This window comes from Chiloscyllium plagiosum, unplaced genomic scaffold, assembly GCF_037043375.1.
Source record: "Chiloscyllium plagiosum isolate Xiang-an unplaced genomic scaffold, Cpla_swu_hap1 HiC_scaffold_21, whole genome shotgun sequence".
In the NCBI taxonomy this organism is placed as follows: Eukaryota; Metazoa; Chordata; class Chondrichthyes; order Orectolobiformes; family Hemiscylliidae; genus Chiloscyllium; species Chiloscyllium plagiosum.
The window spans coordinates 51,852,572-51,878,475 of record NW_028270159.1 but is presented as its reverse complement, the minus strand read 5'-3'; the positions used below and the strand labels follow the sequence as shown (position 1 = coordinate 51,878,475).

The 25,904-nt window shown below is 41.3% G+C and overlaps 1 protein-coding gene across 1 annotated transcript in view; it reads left to right on the top strand.

The window, feature by feature from the left end:
* Positions 1-25,511, top strand: part of LOC122564717 (uncharacterized) — an 84,305-nt gene extending 58,794 nt beyond the window's left edge. Inside the window, exons 6-8 of the mRNA XM_087998657.1 lie at positions 1,651-1,740; positions 3,577-3,666; positions 25,350-25,511. Coding sequence (XP_087854783.1) covers positions 1,651-1,740; positions 3,577-3,666; positions 25,350-25,492 — 323 coding nt within the window. The 3' untranslated portion in view covers positions 25,493-25,511. The remainder of the gene's footprint in view (positions 1-1,650; positions 1,741-3,576; positions 3,667-25,349) is intronic.
* The last annotated feature ends 393 nt before the right edge of the window (positions 25,512-25,904 follow it).

The following is a 25,904-nucleotide window of genomic DNA, read 5'->3' as shown; positions in this document are numbered from 1 at the left end:
CATTTACATCAATATTGCATTTCTTCATTGATTTTAATGGTTTGCTCTGGGATGGTTTGCTAATGCACTTGGGCCTTTTTGAGGTTGAGTACCTAAGTGGTTCTCAGGTATTTCAGTGTTTCTGCAAAGGTGTTCAGATTCTCTTCCAAGAGAGTAAAGATGACATTGATGAGAGATGTTGATGAATTTCTCTGATCAACTTGCCTTCTGTAGCACTTTCCTATTGACTGAATCAAAAACCTTGGTCAGATTAATTTTGGCCATATAGAGTGGTTGGTATTCTTCCTAGCATTTCTGTTATGGTTGTTGAGCAGTGAAAATCATGTCCATAGTTCCACAATTTGATCAGAGGCTACATTGGCTTTCCAGGAGGATTTCTTCAGAGACTGGGATAAGTCACCCTCAAGAATTTGGGCATTGATTTTCCCAGAGGGAGAGAAAAGGGAGATTCCTCAGTAGTCCACACAGTCCACTTTGTTTCTTTTCTTGAAGATGGTGGCACTGGCAGCCTTCCTGAGGTTGACAGGGATTTCTTTTTATATACCAGATTTTCAGCAATAGTTGATAGGAATGATGGGTAAGTTCTGCTCCTCCAAGTTTGAAAATTTCCCCTGGAATCCCATCCACTCCTGTAGTTTTTCCATTCTTCACGTTTAATGGTGGCCTTGATTTCTGCCTCAAGGTGAGAGTCCACAATTATCTTTGATGGGGAGTTGGGGAATTTCTGCAGATATGTCCTCATCTACCAATGTTTTGCAATCTTCTTAAGCTGTGGTATTAGTTCTACCCTTTCGGTCTTAAGCAAGCTCGGTCCGTTGTGCTCAAACCAAGCTACTTTTGGTGATAACATTGAATCCAACTACCTAGAGTACATTCTGAGCCCTTGTCACTGTCAGTGCTTCTTTCAATTGCACTCAATGTACAGAACTATTGATTCATTACTTGAGGAGCTGGGGCAGAGGCATTAAGGTGGTAATCAGCAAGGTGACTCCTTCATGATGTATGAAATCAATGTTGAGGGCTCCCAAAGTAATTTGCTCCTGACTGTCTAGCACGCTGCTGCCACCTCTGCTTGTGGAACAGGACATATTTAGGGATGATGATGGTGGAGTCTGTAAAATATGATTATGTTTATGCCAGTCTGTTGCTTGAGTAATTGGCACAGCTCTCCCAATTTGGTATAAACCACAGATGTTAGCAAACAGGATTTTGAAAGAGTGACGGAGTGTGCCATTGTTGCTTCAACTACCTAGGTTACTGCTAGCTAGTTTTTCTGGTTTCATTTCTTGATTTAGTCCCTATGGTGATTTTTGGCACAGTAGCTTTGCTAGCCCAATTGAGAGGATATTTTAAAGTCAGCTAAACTGCTATGTGTCTGGAGTTGGATATAGGCCAGACCAGATAAGGTAAAGACTGTGTCTTTTTATTTTTTTCTTTATTTTTAATTGTAGACTGAAATGAGAAAAGAACTGTTTTAAAATCGATTGCTTTAGGATTGCTGAATACTTTGAAAGCAAGTAACTTGACACTTACCTGGATTGAATTCCATTTACTGCTGATCAACCTTCTGTATTGAGTTATTGTAGAAAAGTTGCAGCTCTTGTTTAATGTTCTAATCCTTTTTTTTAATGAATTCTAATTTCTTTAAAGTGTGTGTTTCTAATTTTCCTGCATCAAAATGTGGCTTTGAAGATCAACTGTGTGATTGCACTGGTGTTATGCAGACTTCCTTCACTGAAGGTATGATTGATAACCTTTTTCTAGTTGAACAAACACTGTACTCTAAATAGTTGGTGAAAATTGCAAAACTTTCATCACAAAATATCACTAATTAAAGCTTTTATTCTCTTAAATATTTGTGGTAACATTTTTTCAGTATCTGTATGTACTCTGTAAGCCAGCAATCTGTGAATAAAGTAACATTCCAGAAACAGGGTGTGTAACTATTCCAATGGTACTACATTCAGTCCTGTCTAGGAAACATGGCAGAGCTTAGTTCCAAAGTTTTTAATAGGTGTAGCAGACTCAACATTAGGGCTCAGAAAAAGCCCTGCTAGCTGTGGGGGTCAAAGATACATGAATATGATTAATAATTCAGTGGTGAGAGTAGGAGTGAAGAAACTCACATAAATAGTATTTGCCTGGTGCAGCTGAAAAACACTGGAGCCTGGAGAAACCCCAAGAAGTACAATGTTGGTGAAACCAGCTGTCTACAGGCAGTCTGGAATTGCATTCATGAGTAGGTGCTGGGATGCTATTTCCAGAATCTAGGGGAGCACAATCCCAGGAAAGGAAAGTGAACTTAAGGATGAGAACAGTTATTGAAGCGTTCCATGATGGAATGGATTTTGAGTGAATTCCAAACCTAATTCTTCAAAAGTGAAGAATTGGAATTCCTTTTAAAGTTTCTGATACTTGATAACACATCATGTCACTAATGTTGGCTTGCTAAGTTGGTTGGGTTCCTGGTTTGCAAAGCAGAGTGATGCCAACAGCATAGGTTCTGTTCCCACACTAGTTGAGGTCACCACAAAGGTCCTAACTTCTCAACCTTGCCCCTTGCCTGAAGTGTGGTGACCCTCAGGTTAAACTTACCACCAGTTGTCTCTCTCTAATGAGTGAGCAGCCTAGTGATCTTCTGGGAATACGACAAATTTACCACTACTCATTCTCCTGACCAAGTGCTGCCAATTTACCACCTTTTATATTTCATAGCCAGGAAATGTTCAAATAGAAAAAAAAACAGCCATGGATAATAGCCTGCACATGCTATACACATTTAATTTAAGGATGTAATTTAAATGTAATGTTGCCAGACCATATAGCCCCCAAAAGAAAGTAGGTAATTAAGGTGTGTACATTTATCAGGTATTTTAGAGATTCTAAGGATGACACTTCCCATTAATTTTACTTTACCAGGGACATCAAGAGGACAGGCACACGAGGTTTCCTTGAGCTATGAAACTTAAAACTTTACAGCTCAGAAAGGATTCTCTGTAAGTTTGGAGGCTAGTATCAAAGATAAGGTGTATTGCACAAATGTCCCTACCAAAGATGTCCAGAGAGCTAAATGAACTAAATTATTTAACATCTCTTTAATACGGAAACTATGCTCTTGAAATAGTGTTATACAGGGGTTGATGGTGTCCTATTTCAAGTACTTCTAATTCTTAGAAAATTTCATCGAGCTAATGAAATATTTTACTTGACATTTAAATACTGCCAGGTTTTATTTAATCCTCAAGTGGTAAACAATGGTTATGGGGACAGAAAATTTTCCATCATTTAAGGAGTACATTTTAGGGGGTATAGGTCTTAATATCTTTTTTATTTCCAAGCCATGAGTGCCATACCATGTGTTCCATAAAACACTCTATAACTCATAAAATACTTTTTTTTTAGAACACAAGCCATTTGGCCCAACAAGTCCACGCGACACTTCGAAGAGTATCCCACCCAGACCCATTCTCCTACCCTATTACTCTACATTTCCGTTGACTTTTCCAGGTGGTGATATTTAGAATTAATGAAAATTCTTCATGGTTTTGATCAATATATATCCTTCTTTTGTTATAGTATGTGGTATTTCTGTGGATGCCTGCAAGAACTACTGTGTTACGAAGAAAGATGGCACAGATTGTGGCAAGTGTATCCCAATTTGTCCAGGTTAGTACTCCATTACGTAGTTCCATGTCTAAAAACCTTGGTGTATCATGGAAAACAAAAATGACACCTCTCTTGGTCTCAATCCTCTGCATCTTAATTACAAGGCCAAGCAAACTAATTTCTCTGAAGTTTGCCATTTTACAATATTGATCTGATTGCATTTTTGTGGCTCATATTACAACATTGTCTGTTCCCTCCAATCCTGCTTTTTCTGCATAAGCTTTCAGCCTCTCTTTCAGATAACTTTCATAGTTTACAACAGGTTAAGTGCTAATGAAGGCAGGTAGAAATCCAGCACTTCAGGCATTTAATTTTTATTTAACATAAATCGATTAATGATATGCCAAGAATAATGAAAAGTCATAGAAGGTAACTACTAGCACTACCCAAGGAAAATGTTTTTATTTCATTTATCTAATCACCACATTTGAACATAAATGTCATGCTTATGAATGTAAAAGAAAGTTAATTGCAAAATAGAGATTATTTAGTAGGATTGTTGACCGAGCATCACTGACAGTGTGTGCATTGAAAAGATATGACCAACACACTGTAGCTTAGATTTTCAGCCATGATTGTCACTTGATGGTATTTTGCACCAAGAACTAGTGTCTATCCCCTATTTCATTTCTATTCTGTTTAAAATGATCTTTATTTCCACATAGAACTAACTTATTAAATAGATAAGACAAAAGAAATTCCAGCACATTTTGGATATATAAGAAAAAATTTAGAATGGAACTTGCTCAAATTGCATAATTTCAAAAACAAAGAATGCATTTGTTTGGTTTAATCCATCTGTTGTAATATCATTCATGAAAATGTGGTTGGTAAAATCCATCAGAAATAAAGTAAGTTTGATCCATTATACTGAATACAATAAGTGTGCATGCATGAAGTAGTACCCTTTCCTTATTATGCAAATAATCCTGATACCTCTCATCACATTGGAAAAAGGCAACATGTTAGTCCTAATCTCTTAAACTATAACCGGAGCCTTTGGATTACTAGACCGATGACAATACCATTATGCCACCATCTCTTCTAAGTGGAAAGATCTCAAGAAATCTAATATTTGAATAATGTAGAAATACTGAAGAGAATCTGAGTGAATTCTGGAGAACCATAATACACCATGGCTTGATCTCAGGTGAAGTGAAGGAGTACAAATGATCCTGTAAGGTATTGGGGAACTTTTGGGTAGATTAAAAAGTAGAACAAGAAGTGTCCTATTCACATATTCAGGTGTAAAAGTACAAAATATGATTTCAAGTTAGCAGTATTTTCCTTGAATATGTCTTGTGCAATAAAGTTCTATCATTGAAAACATGAGATCTTATGGAGTAATTCTTAAAATTAATTTTTGGGAGATTTAACTTTTTTTAAAATTTAATGTTTCCTAACCAGACCATAACATTATATGTAATTATTAATATTTTATTGCTTAACAGGCTATAATTATTGGCTATACCCATTGCATTTGACCAAATAGTACCTATGAACATATAAAATAAAAGCAGATGTAGACCATTCATCCCCTCAAAACCACTCACCTTTCAATAAGATCATGAATGTGCATTTATGTGCATTTCAAATTTCTCATTCATATTTCTTGCCAAAGATATTAAATCCCTTGTGTAACAAAAATGTATCTACCTCTGCCGTAAAAGTGTTCAACAATCCTATTGTCATCAGCTTCTGAGACAGAGCTCCAAATTCACACTTCCCTCAGTGAAATCTTAATTCTCCTCATCTCAGTCCTAAAAGGTTGACCCCTGAAAACACTGTCCAATATTTCTAAACTCACCCACAAGAGGAAGCATGGTTTTCTCATCCACTGTTCCATGTGGAATGGTTTATATGACTTACGAATTGTATAATTTGTCTAAATATAAGTTACTAAAGGCATGGTAATTTATATTTAAGAAAGGTGGTAAGGACAAGCCAGGGAACTATAGACCAGTGAGCCTAACATCGGTGGTGAGCAAGTTGTTGGAGGGAATCCTGAGGGACAGAATGTACTTGTTTTGGAAAGGCAAGCACTGATTAGGGATAGTCAACATGGCTTTGTGAGTGGGAAATCATGTCTCACTAACTTGATTGAGTTTTTTGAAGACATAACAAAGAGAATTGATGAGGGCAGAGTGGTAGATGCGATCTATATGGCGTTTGACAAGGTTCCCCATGGGAGAGTGGTTAGCAAGGTTAGATCTCATGGAATACAGGGAGAACTAGCCATTTGGATACAGAACTGGCTCAAAGGTAGAAGACAGAGGGTGGTGGTGGAGGGTTATTTTTCAGACTGGAGGCCTGTGACCAGTGGAGTGCCACAAGGATCGGTGCTGGGTACACTACTTTTTGTCATTTATATAAATAATTTGGATGTGAGCATAAGAGATACAGTTAGTAAGTTTGAAGATGACACCAAAATTGGAGGTGCAGTGGACAGCAAAGAAGATTACCTCAGATTACAACAGGATCTTGATCAGATGGGCCAATGGGCTGAGGAATGGTAGATGGAATTTAATTTAGATAAATGCAAGGTGCTGCATTTTGGGAAAGCAAATCTTAGCAGGACTTATACACTTAATTGTAAGGTCCTAGGGAGTGTTGCTGAACAAAAAAACTTGGAGTGCAGGTTCATAGCTCCTTGAAAGTGGAGTCGCAGGTAGCTAGGATAGTGAAGAAGGCGTTTGGTATGCTTTCCTTTATTGGTCAGAGTATTGAGTACAGGAATTGGAAGGTCATTTGCAGCTGTACAGGATATTGGCTAGGCCACTTTTGGAATATTGCGTGCAATTCTGGTCTCCTTACAATCGGAAGGATGTGTAACTTGAAAGGGTTCAGAAAACATTTACAAGGATGTTGCTAGGGTTGATGGATTTGTACTATAGGGAGAGGTTGAATCAGCTGTGGCTGTTTTCTCTGGAGCGTCGGAGGCTGAGGGGTGACCTGATAGAGGTTTATAAAGTCATGAAGGGCATGGATAGGGATAAGTGGACAAAGTCTTTTCCCTGGGGTGGAGGAATCCAGCATTAGACGGCATTGGTTCAGGGTGAGAGGGGAAAGATATAAAAGAGACCTAAGGGGCAATGTTTTCACGCAGAGGGTGGAACGTGTAGAGGAAGTGCCACAGGAAGTGGTGGAGGCTAGTACAATTGCAGCATTTAAAAGGCACCTGGATGGGTTTATGAATAGGAAGGATTTGAAGGGATATGGGCCAGGTGCTGGCAAGTGCAACTAGATTAGGTTGGGATGTCTGGTCGGCATGGACAAGTTGAACCGAAGGGTGTATATTCGTGCTGTACATCTCGATGACTCTGTAACTAATTTTGATGAGTAAATATATTGTTTCATGAAGTAAGAAAAATATTTCAGTCCTGCTTTTGATTGCAAGACTTGGACCGGTATCTGTTTTCTTTTGTTTATTTGTTCATGGAATATTGCATTGCTGGCAACTCCAACATTTAATGCCCATTCCTTCATAGAATCCCTAAGTGGAAAAGCAGGCCATATAGCCAGTCGAGTCCACATTGACCCTTTGAAGAGCAGCCCATTCTGACCTACCCCCTATCCTGTAATCCGGCAATTCCCATGGCTAATGCACCTAGCCTACACATCCCTGGGCACTATGGGCAATTTAGCATTGCCAATCCACCTAACCTGCATATCTTTGGATTATGGGAGGAAACCCATGCAGACACTGAGGAGATTGTGTAAACTCCATGCAGTCGGTCAAGAATGGAATTGAACCCAGGTGAGGCAGCAGTGCTAACCACTGAGCCACCATGCCACCCCTTGACACCAGTTGATTCAATAACATTATTGAGGGTATGGAGTCACATGTAGGTATGGTAGATTTCCTGTCCCTAAAGTTGAGGTTTTAAGACAAAAACTGTGGATGCTGGAAATCAGAAATAAAATCAGAAATTGCTGGAAAAGCTCATCAGGCTCCTTAACTTGCAAATCAGAGAAGGTATAACACCTGTCCAGTTACTTCCTCCTTGACGAAGGGTTTATGCCCGAAACGTTGACTCTCCTGCTTCTCGAATGCTGCCTGACTGCTGTGCTTTTCCAGCACCACACTTTTTGACTACTTACTCCCTCCTCTCTGTCTAAGGTCCTAGACATACTTCTCAATTGATGCAGCTATTTACTTGCACTTCACCCAGTCTTGTCTTTTTTTATAAATTCATTTTTTATGGGATGTGGGCATCGCTGACCAACCAGCATTTATTGTCTACTGTATTTGCTGCTCACAATGATGTCTGCCCTCCATTTGGGAGACAAAATGCAGACTAGACTTTGCAATACGCCTATATCCTGTCTGCAAAAATGACCGTGAGCTTCCTATGGCCTGCACCATGTTCCCTGGCCAACATCTCTGCCTCATGTTTGCTGCAGTGCTCCATTGAAACTCAGCATAAGACCATAAGACATAGGAGCAGAAATTCGGCCATTTGGCCCATCGAGTCTGCTCCATATTTCAATTATGGTTAAGTTTTTCAACCCCATTTTCCCGCTTTCTCCCTGTAACCTTTGATCTTCTTGGCAACCAAAAACTTTCTCCTGATCCATCTCTGTTTTAAGAATACTCAATAATCTGGCCTCCACAGCCTTCCTTGGCAATGAATTCCACAGATTCAACACTGTCTGGCGAAAGAAGTTTCGTTAATAGGGTCTTCCTATTACTGTTAGGCTGTGCCCTCAAGTCCTTTTCTCTCCTGCCAATGGAAACATCTTCCCAAGGTCCACTCTGTCCAAGCCATTCAGTATTCTTGATTTGGAGATGCCGGTGTTGGACTGGGGTGTACAAAGTCTTGCACCTACACCTCCCCCCTCACCTCCCTCCAAGGCCCCAAAGGAATCTTCCATATCCACAACAGATTCACCTGCACCTCCCCACACACATCATCTATTGCATCCTCTGCACCCGATGTGGCCTCCTCTATATTGGGGAGACAGGCCGGCTACTTGCGGAGCGTTTCAGAGAACACCTCTGGGACACCCGGACCAACCAACCCAACCACCCTGTGGCTCAACATTTCAATTCCCCCTCCCACTCCACCAAAGATGTGCAGGTCTTTGGACTCCTCCATCGCCAGACCACAACAAAACGACGGTTGGAGGAAGAGCGCCTCATCTTCCGCCTAGGAACCCTCCAACCACAAGGGATGAACTTGGATTTCACCAGTTTCCTCATTTCCCCTCCCCCCACCTTGTCTCAGTCTAATCCATCCAATTCAGCACCGCCTTCCTAACCTGCAATCTTCTTCCCGACCTCTCCGCCCCCACCCCAGTCTGACCTATCACCCTCACCTTGACCTCTTTCCACCTATCACATTTCCGACGCCCCTCCCCCAAGTCCCTCCTCCCTACCTTTTATCTTAGCCTGCTGGACAAACTTTCCTCATTCCTGAAGCAGGGCTTATGCCCGAAACGTCGATTCTCCTGTTCCTTGGATGCTGCCTGACCTGCTGCGCTTTTCCAGCAACACATTTTCAGCTCCTGTACAAAGTTAAAAATCACTACCATCTGATGAAGGAGCGTTGCTCCGAAAGCTAGTGTGCTTCCAATTAAACCTGTTGGACTATAACCTGGTGTTGTGTGATTTTTAATTCAGTATTCTGTAAGTTTCAATCAGATCCCCCCCATATCCCTCTAAACTCTGAGTATAGTCCCAGAGTCCTCAAGTGTTCCTCACATGTTAAGCCTTTCATTCTTGGGATTATTCTCGTGAACCTCCTCTGGACTAGCTCCAGGGCCACTACATCCTTTCGTGAGGTGTGGTGCCCAAAATTGCTCACAATACAATAAATGTGGTCTGACCAGAGTGTATTAAAACCTCAGAAGTACACCCCTCTTTTATATTCTAGTCATAGAGTCATAGAGATGTACAGCATGGAAACAGACCCTTTGGTCCAACCTGTCCATGCCAACCAGATATCCCAACCCAATGTAGTCCCACCTGCCAGCATCCGGCCCATATCTCTCCAAACCCTTCCTATTCATATACCCATCCAAATGCCTTTTAAATGTTGTCATTGTACCAGCCGCCACCACTTCCTCTGGCAGCTCATTCCATACACGTACCACCCTCTGTGTGAAAAGGTTGCCCCTTAGGTCTCTTTTATATCTTTCCCCTCTCACCCTAAACCTATGCCCTCTAGTTCTGGACTGCCCAACCCCAGGGAAAAGACTTTGCCTATTTATCCTATCCATGCCCCTCATGATTTTGTAGACCTCTATCAGGTCACCCCTCAACCTCCAACGCTCCAGGGAAAACAGCTCCAGCCTGTTCAGCCTCTCCCTATAGCTCAAATCCTCCAACCCTGGCAACATCCTTGTAAATCTTTTCTGAACCCTTTCAAGTTTCACAACATCTTTCCGATGGGAAGGAGACCAGAATTGCATGCAATATTCCAACAGTGGCCTGACAACATTGCATTTGCCTTCCTAACTACTGACTCAACCTACTAGTTTGCCTTAAGAGGAACCTGGCCCTTTGCACTTCAGATTTCTGAATTTTCTCCCCATTTAGAAAATAGTCCATGTGTCTTTTCTTCCTGCCAAAGTGCATGACCTCACACTTTCCCATGTTATTTTTCAACTGCCACTTCTTTACTCACTCTCCTGAGAAGGACCCTTTTATCCCCACTGTCTGCCTTCTGTCAGACAGCCAATCTAGTACCATACTAGTACCATACCTTTAACACCATAAATTCTCGTTATATTTTGATTTAAATAATGCAGATGATTGTTACTTGTCTAAAAGCAAAGTTCATTTTTAAAATAAATAGTTTAAAATTAAGCCTATATTTGTAACTTGAGAGTCCTTGAGAATATATATATGAAACTCACAAGGCTGAGTTTCCCATTTTGAGTTAGTGTTTCATTGAGTGAGAGTTATGGCTGCCATGGTTCACAGGAACTTTCCCCACTCAATATTCTGCATCTCACCTCATTAATTATCCAGGCTCTATATTGCTCTTCTCGTGAAATTCCGTGGCAAGAGAGGCAGAAGTGTTCGCTTCTAGTGTGTCCTACCAACCTCATGCTGCTAGTACCACACTTAAAAGCCTTGCTACACACCATTTCAGATGCTGAAAGCCAGGATCTACCCTTCATTCGTTGTGCATAACTAACATTACAAAGGACATGGTCTTGAAAGGAAAGCTGACACCCTGCTTTAAAGATAGGTATCTGGAGGCACTGGAGAATAGGAAGGTGGAGAGGATGGCAGTACTTTATCCTGCAGTCTGCCAAATGAGGCCATATCACCAGACACATGCAACATGGGTAAAGATAGCAGGCCAAGTCAGTTCTGGGTAAAACATAATGCATAGCAGTGCAAGAAGAAAGTGAATGCTCTTATGATCTTTGCAAGGGTACTGTGCCAATATCTTCTCTCTTCTACCTCATACTGAAAAGACAGCCACTCACTCTAACCCTGCCACGATAGGTGCTACTCACTAAGTCTCACTAATTTTTTTCTAGACAATCCCTCCCTTTGTTTCCTTGTAGGAAATATTATCCCACAGTCATGCTGAGAAGGTCAAACTGGTAGGATATGATAAACATAAGTGTCCCCAGTAGAAGGTGAAAATACTCAAGATGGCTGTAAAAGGGCACAACCTGTCATATGGGTATGGTGAGTGCTCATTGGGCAACCAACCCAGTAAACTTCATTGTGCTGTGATGCACTGCTGTCACATTATCCACAACACCACCTCATTCCTAATCTGTAATAGCTTTTATCCTTCTTACATGGCAAACCTCCACCCCAAGGAGGCTAGCGCAGGAGATTCTTAGCTCCCGAGGAGAAACCCAAAGAATCCTCATAGAATGCACTGGTAAGGTTTTCGTCTGCACCCTTCACTAGCTCAGAGACTTCCACCTGCATGGGTACTTTTCTAGGTTAGATTTGGGATCCCAATATAGTGAGTGCATTGATGACCTATGTCCAGAGCTGACCAAAGAACAAACGGCCCATGCCTCTGACGCTAAGAGAACTGCCAAACACCAGGTATCTACTTGGCTCCAAATAAAATAAGTTGCTGTGGTCTAGTCCATTAATGACTTGGTGATAAGGCACAGAGAGGCATGGTAACAGAGGGCAGGTTTGTCAGAGGCAGTGAGTAAACCGGACTGAAAGAGGAAGAGTTCACCAATGTTGCCAGTATTGTGCCTGTTTCTGTATGCATGCCTGGTTGTTAGATGAAGAGTCTGGAGGCAAGCATTAAAAACCATATCGAACAAAATCATGGGCATTCAGCATCAATGGTAAGGAACGAAGGGGCAAAAAAGCCTTGATCTCACTGCAGGTGCCCATTCCTCTCAGGGAAATAGGGATTTTTATTCATTCATTATATGTGAGCATCACTGGTTAGGTCAGCATTTATTGCCCAATCCTAGTTGTCCTTGAGAAGGTGCTTTCTCTGGAGGGAACGTTCAAGAGCAATTTTCCATATTGTTGGGTAGATGACAGTGTTGTAATTGTATTGGAATAACTGGGGATGTAGCCAGTTTTAGACCAGTCATTTTCAATACTATTGTTGAAATATTGTCAGGGTCCATAGCCTTTGCAGTATCCAATTCTATTTCTTGATATTATGTGGAGTGATTTAATTGGCTAAAGACTGCGAGGAAGGTTAGTGTGAGGATTCAGAATTTATCTTTGGAGGAGTCTTAGCCTTATCTGTTAGGTGTGAAGTTCTTGCTCCTGGTGTGGAGGAGGGCACAGACTGCAGTGAGAATGAGTGAATAATCCAGAGCACTATTCAAGTATGGGCTGTGGGGGAAGAAAAGTCTTATTATTTACTACCTATATTAGTGACTTGGAAGAAGGGCAAAGTGTAATGTATTCAAATTGTCTGACAATACGAAAATAGGTGGGAGGGCATTTTGTGATGAGGACCTAAAGAGATAGAGATAGATTGAATTAGTGGACAAAATTAGAATTGTTTTATTGGCACATGTACTTAGGTATAGGGATACGGGAGTACAGTGAAAAGTGGACAAAGTCACCATTCTCCAGCACCATCTTAGGTACAGAAACCCAGAATTAACAGAAACAATCATGTTAGATATAAAACCAAAACAACCATTTTAGAGACAATATTTTTTTTAAAAAGCAGAAATATAAGAAACAGCCAAGATGAAAGGGAGATGTCTGTATCGTAATGTCTTATCTCCATAAGTAAGTCAACCTCCATCCCCGAAGCCACAACTCACTGCTGATTCGCTGACCCAGGAACTTGCTCCTCAATCATGGAAGTTTGTCCAGTGCTGCTGCCGCTGATCTCAGGAACTTGCTTCTCGATCACAGGATGGGGTTTAATTAGGAAAATGTGATGTCATACACCTTTGTCAGAAGGACCAGAAAACAGACTGTTATTTGCGTGGATGTAAACTGAAACAAAATGCAGCACAAAGGGTTCTGAATTTTCTTATATGTAAAACATAAAAAAAATTAGCCTGCAGCTGCAACAGGTAATTAAGAAGGCAACTGGAATTTTTAGCATTTAATGCTAGGGAGTTGGAGTTTAATAACAGGGAAATATTGTTAAAACTCTACAGGCTGTTGGTGAGGCTGTACCTGGAGTATTGTGTACAGGTTTTGTACACCTGTTTAAATAAAAATATACTGGCATTGGAGGCTGTTCAAAAGAGATTCACTAGGCCAGTTCCTTAAATGAAGGGGTTGACTTATCAAGTATGGCTCAACAGGTTAAATTTAACATCAGAGTTTAAAAGAAAAAGGAGTGATCTTATTGAAACTTATTAAATTATTTTAATGAATCTTTATTAAAGATTCTGCATGGGCTTATGAGGTATCTCAACTTAGGGGATATAGCTGTATAATAAGGGGATACTTATTTATAACTGAGATGCAAAGGAATTTCTTCATCTAGCGAAAAGTCTGGAATTCTCTACACCAGACAGTTGTGGTGGGTAGGTCACTAAAAGTATTTAAAGAAGAGGTAGATACATTTTATGAAATATCATTAATTTGATAGTTATGCTGAGCTTACACAAAGGGAGAATTGAAGCCTGGCCAAATTAGTCATGATCTTATTGAATGGTGAGGCAGGTTTATGGGATTGAATGGCCTATTCCTGCTCTTGTTTCTTATGTTTTTCTGGCATCTGGGGACCTCTGGAGGAAGCTATGATGGATCATCCACTCTGCACTTCTGGCTGAAGATTGTCGTGAATGCTTCAATCTTGTCTTTTGCACTGATGTGCTATAGTCTTAATCATTGAGGGTGAGGATATTTTTGCAGCCACCTCCTCCAGTGAGATGTTTAATTATCTACCACCAATCACAACTAGATGTGACAGGACTGTAAAGCTTAGATCTGATCTGTTGGTTGTGGAATTAGTTAGCCCTGTAAATACTTGCCACATCTGCTGTTTGGCAAGCAAGTATCCCTGTGCAGTAGCTTCACCAGGCTGACACCTCATTTCTTTTAAGTATGACTGGTTCTGTTCCTGACATGCCCTCTTACAGTCTTCATTGAGCGAGAGTTGATTCCCAAACTTGACGGTAATGAGGTTTATGCCAGCCCATGAAGTAGCAGACTGTGTTGGAGTAAAATTCTCCTGTTGCTGCTGATGGTAGTCAGTACCTAATGGATGCCCATCAGACACCTATAGAAAGGAAGATCTACACAGAGGAGCCCCAAAAGCTTTCTCTCAGGATGTTCCAGAGGTGTCTGGCCCCTCCACTTCCCCCTTGCCTGTGATAGCAAAGCCTGTAGAATTCTGAGTTAAAGAAAGTGACACTTAATCTGAACAGGTAATTTTCAGTAGACCCGAGTCCTCTAGTTCTTAATATCCCAGGAATGACTGCCTATGTTTCCAGACCAACGTGGTTAACTACACAGTGGGTTCCCTCTACTGCAGCTGCAGAAGTCAGTACTGCAGTTAGATTTAGGGAAACTTTTTTTGATTGCTCAGGGCACAATAATAAACTTAATACGTTTCTAAATATTCATGCACTTGAAATCTTAACATGTCTTCTTTGGTATCTTTGTCACTGTCATACCTGGTTATGTTGCCTCCATGTAAGAGATGAGCAGCTTCTTCAGACATCCCAAGAATGAAAGAAATTTTAAAGAGAGTGCTCATGTCTCAGAAGCCATCAACTCCTTGACTGCAGATAGTGTTAGACATCAGAGATCCTTGAACCGTGATATTGATGATTGCAACTGAAGCATTGCCCTTCAATATGGTTAAATGCAGTGTTCAGTGTTTTGTGTTAAGGCCTGGTCTGCACACACTTTCCATACTTGCAATCACTTTGAGAGAGAATACAGAATCAGTGATGATTTCACATATCTCTAGAGCAGAATGTTCATTCTATCTGTCATACCACCAGTGCTTCACCAGAGGCTCACTGATGATGTTACCTTCTGTGGTGATGAAACGTCTGAAAACAAACCTTCCAGCTCAGCGAGCAACTTACATCCAGAACCTCAACCTGAGCTACAAATCTTCTCAAAACTCACTAATACCTATTGGCGTAATACGCTAAAACTAGCCGAAAAATGGGAAACCAATGTCATCTGACAGCACCACCCGCGAACAGCTGTACTTCCTGCACGAATGCTTAAGGAAACAGGTACTACCCCTAACACCCCACGAGCCAAGAGAATAGCAGAGCTAAATGGTTGCAGAATATTTAGAGAAATGATTAATAATGCCCACAACAGACTCCTTAAGTACAACCGTGAAACTTCGCGCCAAGAAACTTTGCTCACTAATGCAACAGACCATGAATGGACAGCCACAGTACAACAAACCACAGACATTAGACAGTGACAAACACAGAAAATGAAAAAACTAGACCTGCAGAAAAAACTCAACAAATTTACACAAAATAACAACACAGACAACACAGAAGCATGGATAAAAAACTTATTTGACCGACCCTTAACAGACATTAAAAAAACCATCTTAGAAAGAGGATTAAGTTACAACTTCCAAGATGCAGACGAGAAAGATTTCTTAGCAGTGTTAGACACAACACTGAAAGATGACAAACTCACAGAAGAAACCTAGCAAACCATCAGACAGACAGCCAACATTAAGTAGGAAAAAGGAAGAAAACACACTCAATACACAAGGAAGAAAAGCACTAGAAGGACTAAAAAAGATAAAAACATTGTTATCTTACCTGCAGACAAAGGACGCTTGACAGTCATTTTAAATCAAAGAGACAATATTGAGAAAGTGAACACACTGCTTGCAGATAGCAACATTTACCAACAAGTGGCGATAGATCCGACCCCACAACTAGAGAACCAAATCATAGCCCTACTAAAAGAAACTTCAGAAACCTGGAGAAACTTCCAAAACATGAAATCAGACAGATCCAGCATATCACGCTTTTACGGATTACCCAAAATTCACAAACCAGGAGCGCCCACCCCCCCCCCCCCCCCCCCCCCCCCCCCCCCCACCACAACCCCCTCCCTGACATAGTCGTGCTACCCGGAACACCATTTTGCAGGTTGGCCAAGGAGCTACGCCAAAGAGTAAAAACTTAGTAGAAGACTCAAGCCACTCCATCCATTCCACCCAAGAATTCCTGAAGACCATCAACGACACCAAGATAGAAGAGGATGAAATAATGGTCTCCTTCACATCTATCAATATCAACCTGGCCAAGAAAACACTGACTGCAGAATTAGAAAAACAAAGACACATACACCTAACACCACCAACTACATCAGCAAGGACAATATCTTCAAGATGGTGAACCTATGCCTTACCATCCACTTCATCTTCAACAACAAATCTGACAGACAAACCAATGGAACACCCATGGGATCTCCGATGTCAGGGTTCTTAGCAGAGGCAGTAATGCAGAGACTCGAACAAACAGCTCTGCCAACTATCCAACCCAAACTTTGGGTCTGCTACGTGGATGACACCTTTGTCATCACTAAACAAAACAAATTAGAGGAAACCTTCAAGACCATCAATAATACCCTCTGGCATAAAATTCACTGAAGAGGAGGAAAACAACAACAACTGCCATTCCTAGATATTGCAGTAGAGCGAACAGCCAATGGGGAACTTCAAACAAGCATCTACAGGAAAACAACACATACAGACCAAATACTGAACTACAGAAGCAATCATTGGAACATCCACAAACAAAGCTGCGTTAGAACATTATTTCACTGAACCACCACACTCTGCAGCACAGAGGAACTACAACGAGCAGAGGAAAATCACCAATACAATGTATTCTAGAAGAACGCATACTCAATGAACACAGTCCACTGATTTCTCAGCAACAAACTCAACCAAGCAGACAAAACATGTCTAGATACCCTAGCCACACTCCCCTTCATCAAAGACATCTCAGAAATGACTGCCAGACTACCCAGACCTCATGGTGTCACAAACCCACCAACCCACTAAAACAGCAGCTAATGAACTTAAAAGTCCCTATACAGACAACAAGCAAAACAAATGTTATTTACAATATATCTTGCAAGAACTGTAACAAACACTACATTGGACAAACAGGCAGAAAACTAATCACCAGGATATTTGAACATCAACTAACCACAAATAGACATGACCCACTCTCACTAGTATCTTTACAGATAGATGAGGAAGGACACCACTTCGACTGGGACAACACATCCATCTTAGGACAAACCAAACAGCGACATGCGCGACAATTCCTAGAAGCATGGCATTCCAACCGAAACCTTAACAACAAACACATTGACTTGGACCCCATTTACCACCCCGAGAAAAAGAAAAGGAAATGATATCACCACAGGAAATGACATCACCAACCCAAGGAAACCTAAACACATAAATAAAAAATAGACCATACCACCAGTGCTTCACCAGAGGCTCACTGATGATGTTACCTAGTATGTTAATGAAAGCAGACTTTCCAGCTCAGCGAGCAAATTTACATCCAGAACCTCAATTTGAGCTACAAAAGGATCTGCCTGCAGTTTCCTTTCGAGAGCTATCATGAAAGACTCCATTGTTCAACACTTGACTTCATATGTTGATTGAATCCTTAAGAGGTACCTAATATTAGCACCATGCAACATTAGTGTTACTTTCTCATAGCAGTCAGTAGGTCTCAAAATAAGTTAGTACTTGAAAGATATCAAGTATTCAATCAAATGGATTATGAAACATTTATTCAGTGACAGAAAATGTCAAAAACAGTGTAAAAATAACAACAGATCCTTTGCAGTAAGCAAGGGCAGCATACCATGTAACTAACATAAAATTTAACTATTAAAGGATGTACAAATCTAACTCATTCATCATAGAAACTGGTTTCTCTTTGATACCTCAAGCTTGCTGATGCATTGCTGTCTTGGATGTCCTTCTTGGTCAATGCTGGACAATCATACTCATCTGCATTCTCAGACGAATGCTGTTCATTCCATGTTTCCTTTGCGTCCATGCTCTTTTTCTGTTTGAGTTGTGAAGAGCACTATTATGTACTGGGCATTTGTCTGGGCTCTGATCAGAACTAAAGAATATACAAACTCTTAGTTTGTTGCAATCCAACAAGGAGGTTTTATTCCAAAGCAATGCACTGTGTAAAGCTCAAAACAACTATGAACAAGCCATAACTATGACTGATGACTCACCAATGTTCATGTGACATGCCTCTTAAAGGAACACTGCCCTAACATAACATACTTGGAGAAAGTGAGGACTGCAGATACTGGAGCTCAGAGTCGAGACTGTAGTGCTGGCAAAGCACAGTGGGTCAGGCAGCATCTGAGGAGCAGGAGAGCTGATGTTTTGGGCATTAGCCCTTCATCAGAAATCTGATGAGTTTCATCTGAGTTTCATTCCTGATGAAGAGCTTACGCTCTAAATGTCGATTCTCCTGCTCCTCAGTTACTGCCTGACCGGCTGTGCTTTTCAGCACCACACTCTCAACTCTTGATTCTTATCAGTTTATCGTTTTCATCAGGGTATGATCATCAATGATAGGCTACCCTGGTTCTCCCAGCAGCTGTGACCCTGGAAGGAAGCAGGAGCTAAAGGAGTGGAATTCTGGACATAATAGCTTAGCCCCTCTATCAAGAAAAATTCATTCTTACACATCATATGTTCCTGCATAATTGACTTGGGTGCAAATGTGGTAGTTCAAAAATGTTGAATTCCACTTGTAGCTATGGAATGTGTAACAGAAGTTCCAAGTCCATGTGACATTTTAAAATTACGTTTCAGTGAGGAGAATATATCTTTCATGATTGGTTAAGGCCATAATTTGAAATTTGCTTCCTTGCACAATGAATGACCTCCAATCAACTGGAATTTAATGCCCGATGGGTGGCATTACTGAATACGTAGATGCAGAAGTAATGCAATTGCTTTTAACAGAGCCTCAGATTCAAATAATTTTATTTTGTCCCCAAAAAGACAAAATGTTAACTTACTCTGCCTACTTTGGATGTGAGGCAGTGATTTTGTATTGTTATTGCACAATTGACTTTGATGTGAAGATAGCAAGGTTTTAATTTCATGTCATTTTGAGTGACTTGCAGTCTCCACCTGAGTTGTAGGATGACCTCCCCCTCCCAACCTTTAGTGTTGCTGTCGATGTGTCCCTGATAGCCCTTTGGCCTCCCTGATATCTTTCAGTCCCTTTATATAACCATTAATGTCCCTGGTTTACCCCCAGAACCCATGGTGTGGTGAATTGCCAAGCTCTTGTTGGCCGTACACCCATCCCAGAGTACTAGTAACATATTAAAGGTCACCTCAGTTTACAGTACCTCCTACATTCTTTGAAATCCTATTCTTCTATCCTGAATTGCTCCTTTCATTGTAATCATTCCCTCAGTGATGGTGAAGGCGGCACAGTAGCTCAGTGTTTAGCATTGCTGATTCACAGTGCCAGCAACCTGGATTTGATTCCTGTCTCGGGCGACTGTCTGTGTGGAGTTTGAACATTCTCCCCATTTCTGCATGAGTTTCCTCCAGGTGATCCAGTTTCCTCCGACAATCCAAAGATGTGCAGGTCAGGTGAATTGGCCATGCTAAATTGCTTATAGTGTTTGGTGCATTCGTCAGGGGTAAATATCGGGTGGGGGAATGGTTTAGATGGTTAGTCTTCGGAGGGTTGGTGTGGACTTGTTGGGCCAAAGGGCCTGCTTCCATACTATAGGGAATCTAATCTAATCAAGAGTTTCAAGGAGCGATTCAGTCCAATGAACCCCATTCCCAGACTTGAGTTTCTAACTCTTCCCAGGATTCCATTGACTTTAGGGAATGAACTGTTATTAGAAATAGGAAGGAAAATGGAGTTGCGTATATCTGACCAGCCATGATCATATTAAATGGTGGAGCAGACTTGATGGGCCAGATAGCCTAATTATGCCCATTTGTCTTACGGTGCTATGACTCCAATTGCCTCCTGACTATTACATCGAAACGTAACATGACTAATTGTGACCTTGGACTGGCTTGACAAGACTATCTGGTTGCGCCCAACCCAGCCCCTGGAGTGATTTCTCCACAGCACCCGACTGGTGTATCTGGAATCCCCAGGCTGGTTACATTTGAGCTGTAAAGCTGATCATGGCTCAGAGTAGGCAGTAGCATAGTAGTAATGTCACTCAACTAGTAATTCAGAACACCGGGCTAATATTCTGAGGGCATGTGTTCAAAAAATTAAAGTAATAATCCTCAAACTGAAATCTGGTCACATTAATGGTAAGCATGAAACTATTATCGATTGTCATAAATCCCATCTTCCACCTAGGAACCCTCCAACCACAAGGGATGAATGCAGACTTCTCCAGCTTCCTCATTTCCCCTCCCCCCACCTTATCTCAGTCCCAACCCTCGGACTCAGCACCGCCTTCTTGACCTGCAATCATCTTCCCGACCTCTCCGCTCCCACCCCCTCTCCGGCCTCGCACCCTCACCTTAACCTCCTTCCACCTATCGCATTCCCAACGCCCCTCCCCCAAGTCCCTCCTCCCTACCTTTTATCATAGCCTGCTTGGCACACCCTCCTCATTCCTGAAGAAGGGCTTATGCCCGAAACGTCAATTCTCCTGCTCTTTGGATGCTGCCTGACCTGCTGCACTTCTCCAGCAACACATTTTTCAGCTATAAACCCCATCTGGTTCACTTTTGGGAAAGAAATCTGCCATCCTTGGTAGGCCTACACATAACTCCAGACCCACAGTAAAGCTGTTGACTCCTAATTTCCTGCTGAAATGGACTAGCAAGCCACTCAGTCATATATCAAACCACTGGAAATTCTGAAGAAAGGAATGAAACTGACAGACTACCTGGCATTAAATGAAGCACCTCAAATAACAATGGCACGTGCAGCCATGTCAATCTTGCAAGGTCTTTCTCACCAACATCTCAGGCTTCTGCAAGAATAGTGAGACCTGTCCCAAAGACTGGGCAAGCAATATCCTGACATAGTCATACTCACTGAATCACATCATACAGACAATGTCACAGGCACCATTATTGCCATGCTGAATATCCTGCCCTACCAGCAGGTACTGGAAGAAGCAGTAGAGTGCCAAGGAAACAAACTGTTCTCTAGATTAGAAACTTCAGTGACCATCACCAATTGTCCTGCAATTGGCTGAACTGGCTGATTCTGAGAAAGAACGCACCTACTAGACTTGGTCTGTGACAACTTGTGTGAGAACCAACAAGAGGGAAAACCTACTTGATCTCAACTTTACCAATCCACCTGTCACAGATGCATCCATCCATTACATTATTTGTAGGAGTGATCAATGCACTGCCCTTGTGGAAAAAAAGTCTTGTCTTCACAATGAAGATACCCCCCAGTGTGTTGTGTGACTCTACGACCATGCAAAATTGGAAACAATTCAAATAGTTTCAGCAACTCAAAACTGGACATCCATAAGGAATTGTGGGGTATCATCAGCAGCAGACTTGTATTCAACCACAATGTGCAACCTCGTGACCCAGCATATTCCTCCACTCTACCATGACCAAAGAGCTGTGTTCAACACTGGTTCAATGAAGTGTACAGAAGGGCATGTCAGTAACAGCATGAGACTAAACTAAGTTATAAAAATAGTGAAGCTTTAATACAGGACTACTTCAGTGTCAAACAACCGAAGTAGCACACAGCAGAAGAGGTTAAGTTCCAGCAACACAACTCTCAACTCAGGCTAAGTAGTCCCACAACCAACAAATCAGATCTAATCTCATTCAGTAATGATTGGTGGTGGACAATTAAACAACAGGAAGTATAAGCTCAACAAATATCTAAATCCTCACTACTAAGAGATCCGAATACAGCAGTACCGTGGATAATGCTGGGTTATTTGCATCAACCTTCAGTTAAAAGTGCTGTGTGCATGATCCATCTCAACCTCCTCCTGAAGTCCTCAGCAATAAAAATGCCAGTCTTGTCATTGAACCAATTCAATTCAATCCATGTGATATCAAGAAACAGCCGAATGCAGAGTTTCCTACAAAGGCTTTGGGGCCCCACAACATTCTGACAACATAGCACTGAAGCTTTGTGCTTCAGAGTTAGCAGCGCCCCTAGCCAAACTATTTCTGTATAGCTACAACATTAGTATCTACCTAACAATGTGGAAAATTATCTAGGTATGTCCTGTATATACACACCTAACCCCCAATTACTGCCCCTTCAGTCGACTTTAAATTATCAAAGTGATAGAAGGGGTAAACAGGGGTATCAAGCAGCATTGCAAAGAAACAACCTGCTCAGTGACATACAGTTTGTGTTCCCTCAGGTCTACTCAGTTTCTGACCTTCTTACTCTCTTGGTCCAAACATGGACAGAGAGCTACTGCACTTGACATTACGATAGCATTTGACTGAGGACCCCTAGTAAAATTGGAGTCAGTGGGAATTGGGAGAAATTCTCCAGTGCTGGGAATCATACCTATCACAAAGGAAGTTGATTGTGGTTGTTGGACAGCAATCATCTCACCTCCAAGGTATCACTGCAGGAGTTCCTCAATGTTCGAAGTCCAACCATCTTCAGTTGCCTCAGTCATAACCCTCCCTCCATTATAAAGCCAGAACTGTGGATGTTCACTGAAAATTTAACAATATTCATTAGTCTGTGTCCACATGCAGCAATACCTGGACAACATCCAGGCTTAGGCTAATAAGTGACAATTAGCATGCATGCCACACCAGTACCAGCTCCACAAGAGAAAACCTAACCAATGCCTTTTGAATTTCAACAACATTGTCATTGCTGAACACATTACGGTGGTTACCATTGACCAGAAATTGAAATGGGCCAGCTATATATATTTTATGTATACTGCAGCCACAAGATCATGTATGAAGCTAAGTATTCTGAGACATGTAACTCACCTAATGTCTCCCTTGTGCACAATCTACAAGGCTTCAATGAGGAGTGTGATGGAATACTCCCCACTTATCATGCGAGTGAAGCTCCAAAACACTCAAGAAGCTTGACACCACTCAGGACTTAGTAACGACTTAATCGGTACCCCATTCACCACCTTCAACATTCTCTCATTTCACCAATGATACATAGTGGTGTGGTATGTGCCATTTATTAGATATTTGGCAGTAACTCACCAAAGATCTGACAACACCTTCCAAACCCCACCTGCAATAACAAGGACAATATACAAATAAAAATACCACTCTGCACAAGGTCCCCTCCAACTTGACTTAAGAACTATATCGCCATTCCTTCAATGCCTTGGGTAAAAATTCTTGAACTCCCTTATAAACAGTAGCATGGATGTCTCGACAGTTACTAACTCTGAATTTCATATCACAAAATTGTACATTTTCCAGGGAGGAGAGGAGAATTGGCACAGAAATTAGGCAAGTTTTGCTAGTAATAAGATACGTCTTGTAGATGGCACACACTGCTGCTACTGATCATCAGAAGAGGCAATGAAGCGACCTGCTTTGTCCTGAATGGTGCCAAACTTCTTGAGCCTTGCTGGAGCTTCACTCATCCAGGCAAGTGGGGAGTATTCCATCACACTCCTGACTTATGCCTTATAGATGGTAGTCACGCTTTAGGGAGTCAGGAGATGAGTTACTTGCTGCAGGTTTCCTAGCCTCTGACCTGCTCTTGTAGCCATTGTATTTAAATAACTAGTCCAGTTGAGTTTTTGGTCAATGGTAACCCCCAGCCTGTTGACAGTGGGGAATTCAGTAATGGTAATTGCTCTGAATGTAAAGGGATGATGGTTAGATTGCCTGTTTTTGGAGATGTTCATTGTCTGACATTTGTGTGATGGGAATGTTACTTAGCATTATTCAGCCCAAGCCTGGACATTTTCCAGGTCTTTCTGCATTTGAATATGGACTGCTTCGGTATCTGAGGAGATGTGAATGGTCCTGAACATTGTGCAAACATCTCCATATCTGACCTGAAGATCAAGGAAAGGTCATTTATGAAACAGCTGAAAACGATTGGGCTGAGGACACTATCCCAAGGAATTTTCAGGACGTTTTTAGAACAGTGATAGCCCCGACCTCTGAGTCAGGAGGCTTGGGTTCTAGAGTCACCTGCTCCAGAGGTGTGTAATATCATTTCTGAGCAGGTTGATTAGAAAATCTGTATCATGAAGAATACATCTGTTCCCTCATGTCCTTTAGGAAAGGAAACTGCCATCCTTACCTGGTCTGGCCTACATGTGATTCCAGACCCAGAACAATATTGACCCTTAACTGACCAATGGGCAGTTAGGGATAGGCAATAATTGTATACCTAACCAGCGATGCCTCATTCTGTTAATGAATAAAAAAGAAGGAACTCCTGCAAAGATGTCCTGGAGCTGAGATGACCAACCTCCAGCAACCACAACCATCTTCCTTTGTGCCAGATATGAAAGCAATCAGAGGGGAACTACCACTGCAGACCTACCATCTACCATTTCCCATTGACTCCAATTTAGCTGGGGCTGCTTGATGCCCCAAATGTGGCCTTGATGTCAAGATATCACTTATATATCCATAATCCATATATGTCAATACAATATAGATTAATCTCGTAAGAGTGCAAACCTAAAAGATCTGCATGACTAATTAAATCATATTTAAAAATCACACAATGCCAACTTATAGTCCAACAGGTTTATTTGGAAGTGCAAGCTTTTGGAGCGCTTCTCCTTCATCAGGTACCTAGTGGGGCAGGATCATAGGACACAGAATTTATAGTAAAAGGTCAAAGTGTCATGCAACTGATGCAGTGTCTTGAACAAATTTAGATTACTGTTAAGTCTTTAATCACTTAGAATGGGGTTGCAGGTTTTGATTCATTAATATGTGAATCCCAGAACTTCTTTCAAGTCATATTCCTGAGATAATTTAAGGTTTTGTTAAAAAAAGGTGACAGCTCAGACAATGCATTAAAGGTGTGAGGTTAGAATCTGTCTGTATCCTGACCTTAAATCAGACTGGTTCTGTTTCTAAAGTAGGAATTTATAAAATGTCACATGGACTGACTGCATATAGATTGTGTGCTTTTTGAACAAATAGCATGTATCTGTAATTGTTTCAGTGACTCCTCGCCTTGGGTCCAGAGTAAGAAAATGGTGTCAATATATGTAGTGTGTAGTGCTGGTTTGAGGTCCTATGCAGCAAAGAAGTCTTGTTCAAATTTGTGCATAACACCTCTTTTCTCCTCCTTAGATGATGCTAATGAGATTTTGAAGAAAGGTGAGGCCTCATTCGTAATGTTGGTAAAGAAGAGGATTTCTGGAGGTGCTACTATTCTAACTGTGAACGACCAAGCTTATCTTGATGGACTTAAAATATTTTATAGAAAGAATTAATCCTGTCTTGCCAGATTCACTTTCAGTAAGTTACAAACGTTATATCTGGGTTACAGTCATGATGATGAGCCAGCTTTAAAATATTGAAGTCAGAGGATTTAAATAATCTAGATTTCCCATCCAGCCGAGAGCTCACTGAAGGAGGTCTGGGAATCTTTATGAGAACAAAATCTCTTAACGATATGGTTGATTAATGATAAGTGACTATATTGCAGGAACTTGAGTGAGCAGTGATTCTCAATCTTATGCTGTCAGAGTTTGAACTGTGAAGAATCATGGGCTCCACATGGGCAATATCATGTCTCTGGTAGCAGTGTTAGACCATAGAATTACACCTATAGTATCTCATTAAAAAGGCTCAAAATCTATTACATGTATGTCAGAACAAAGTTTAAAAAAAGAGGGATAACAC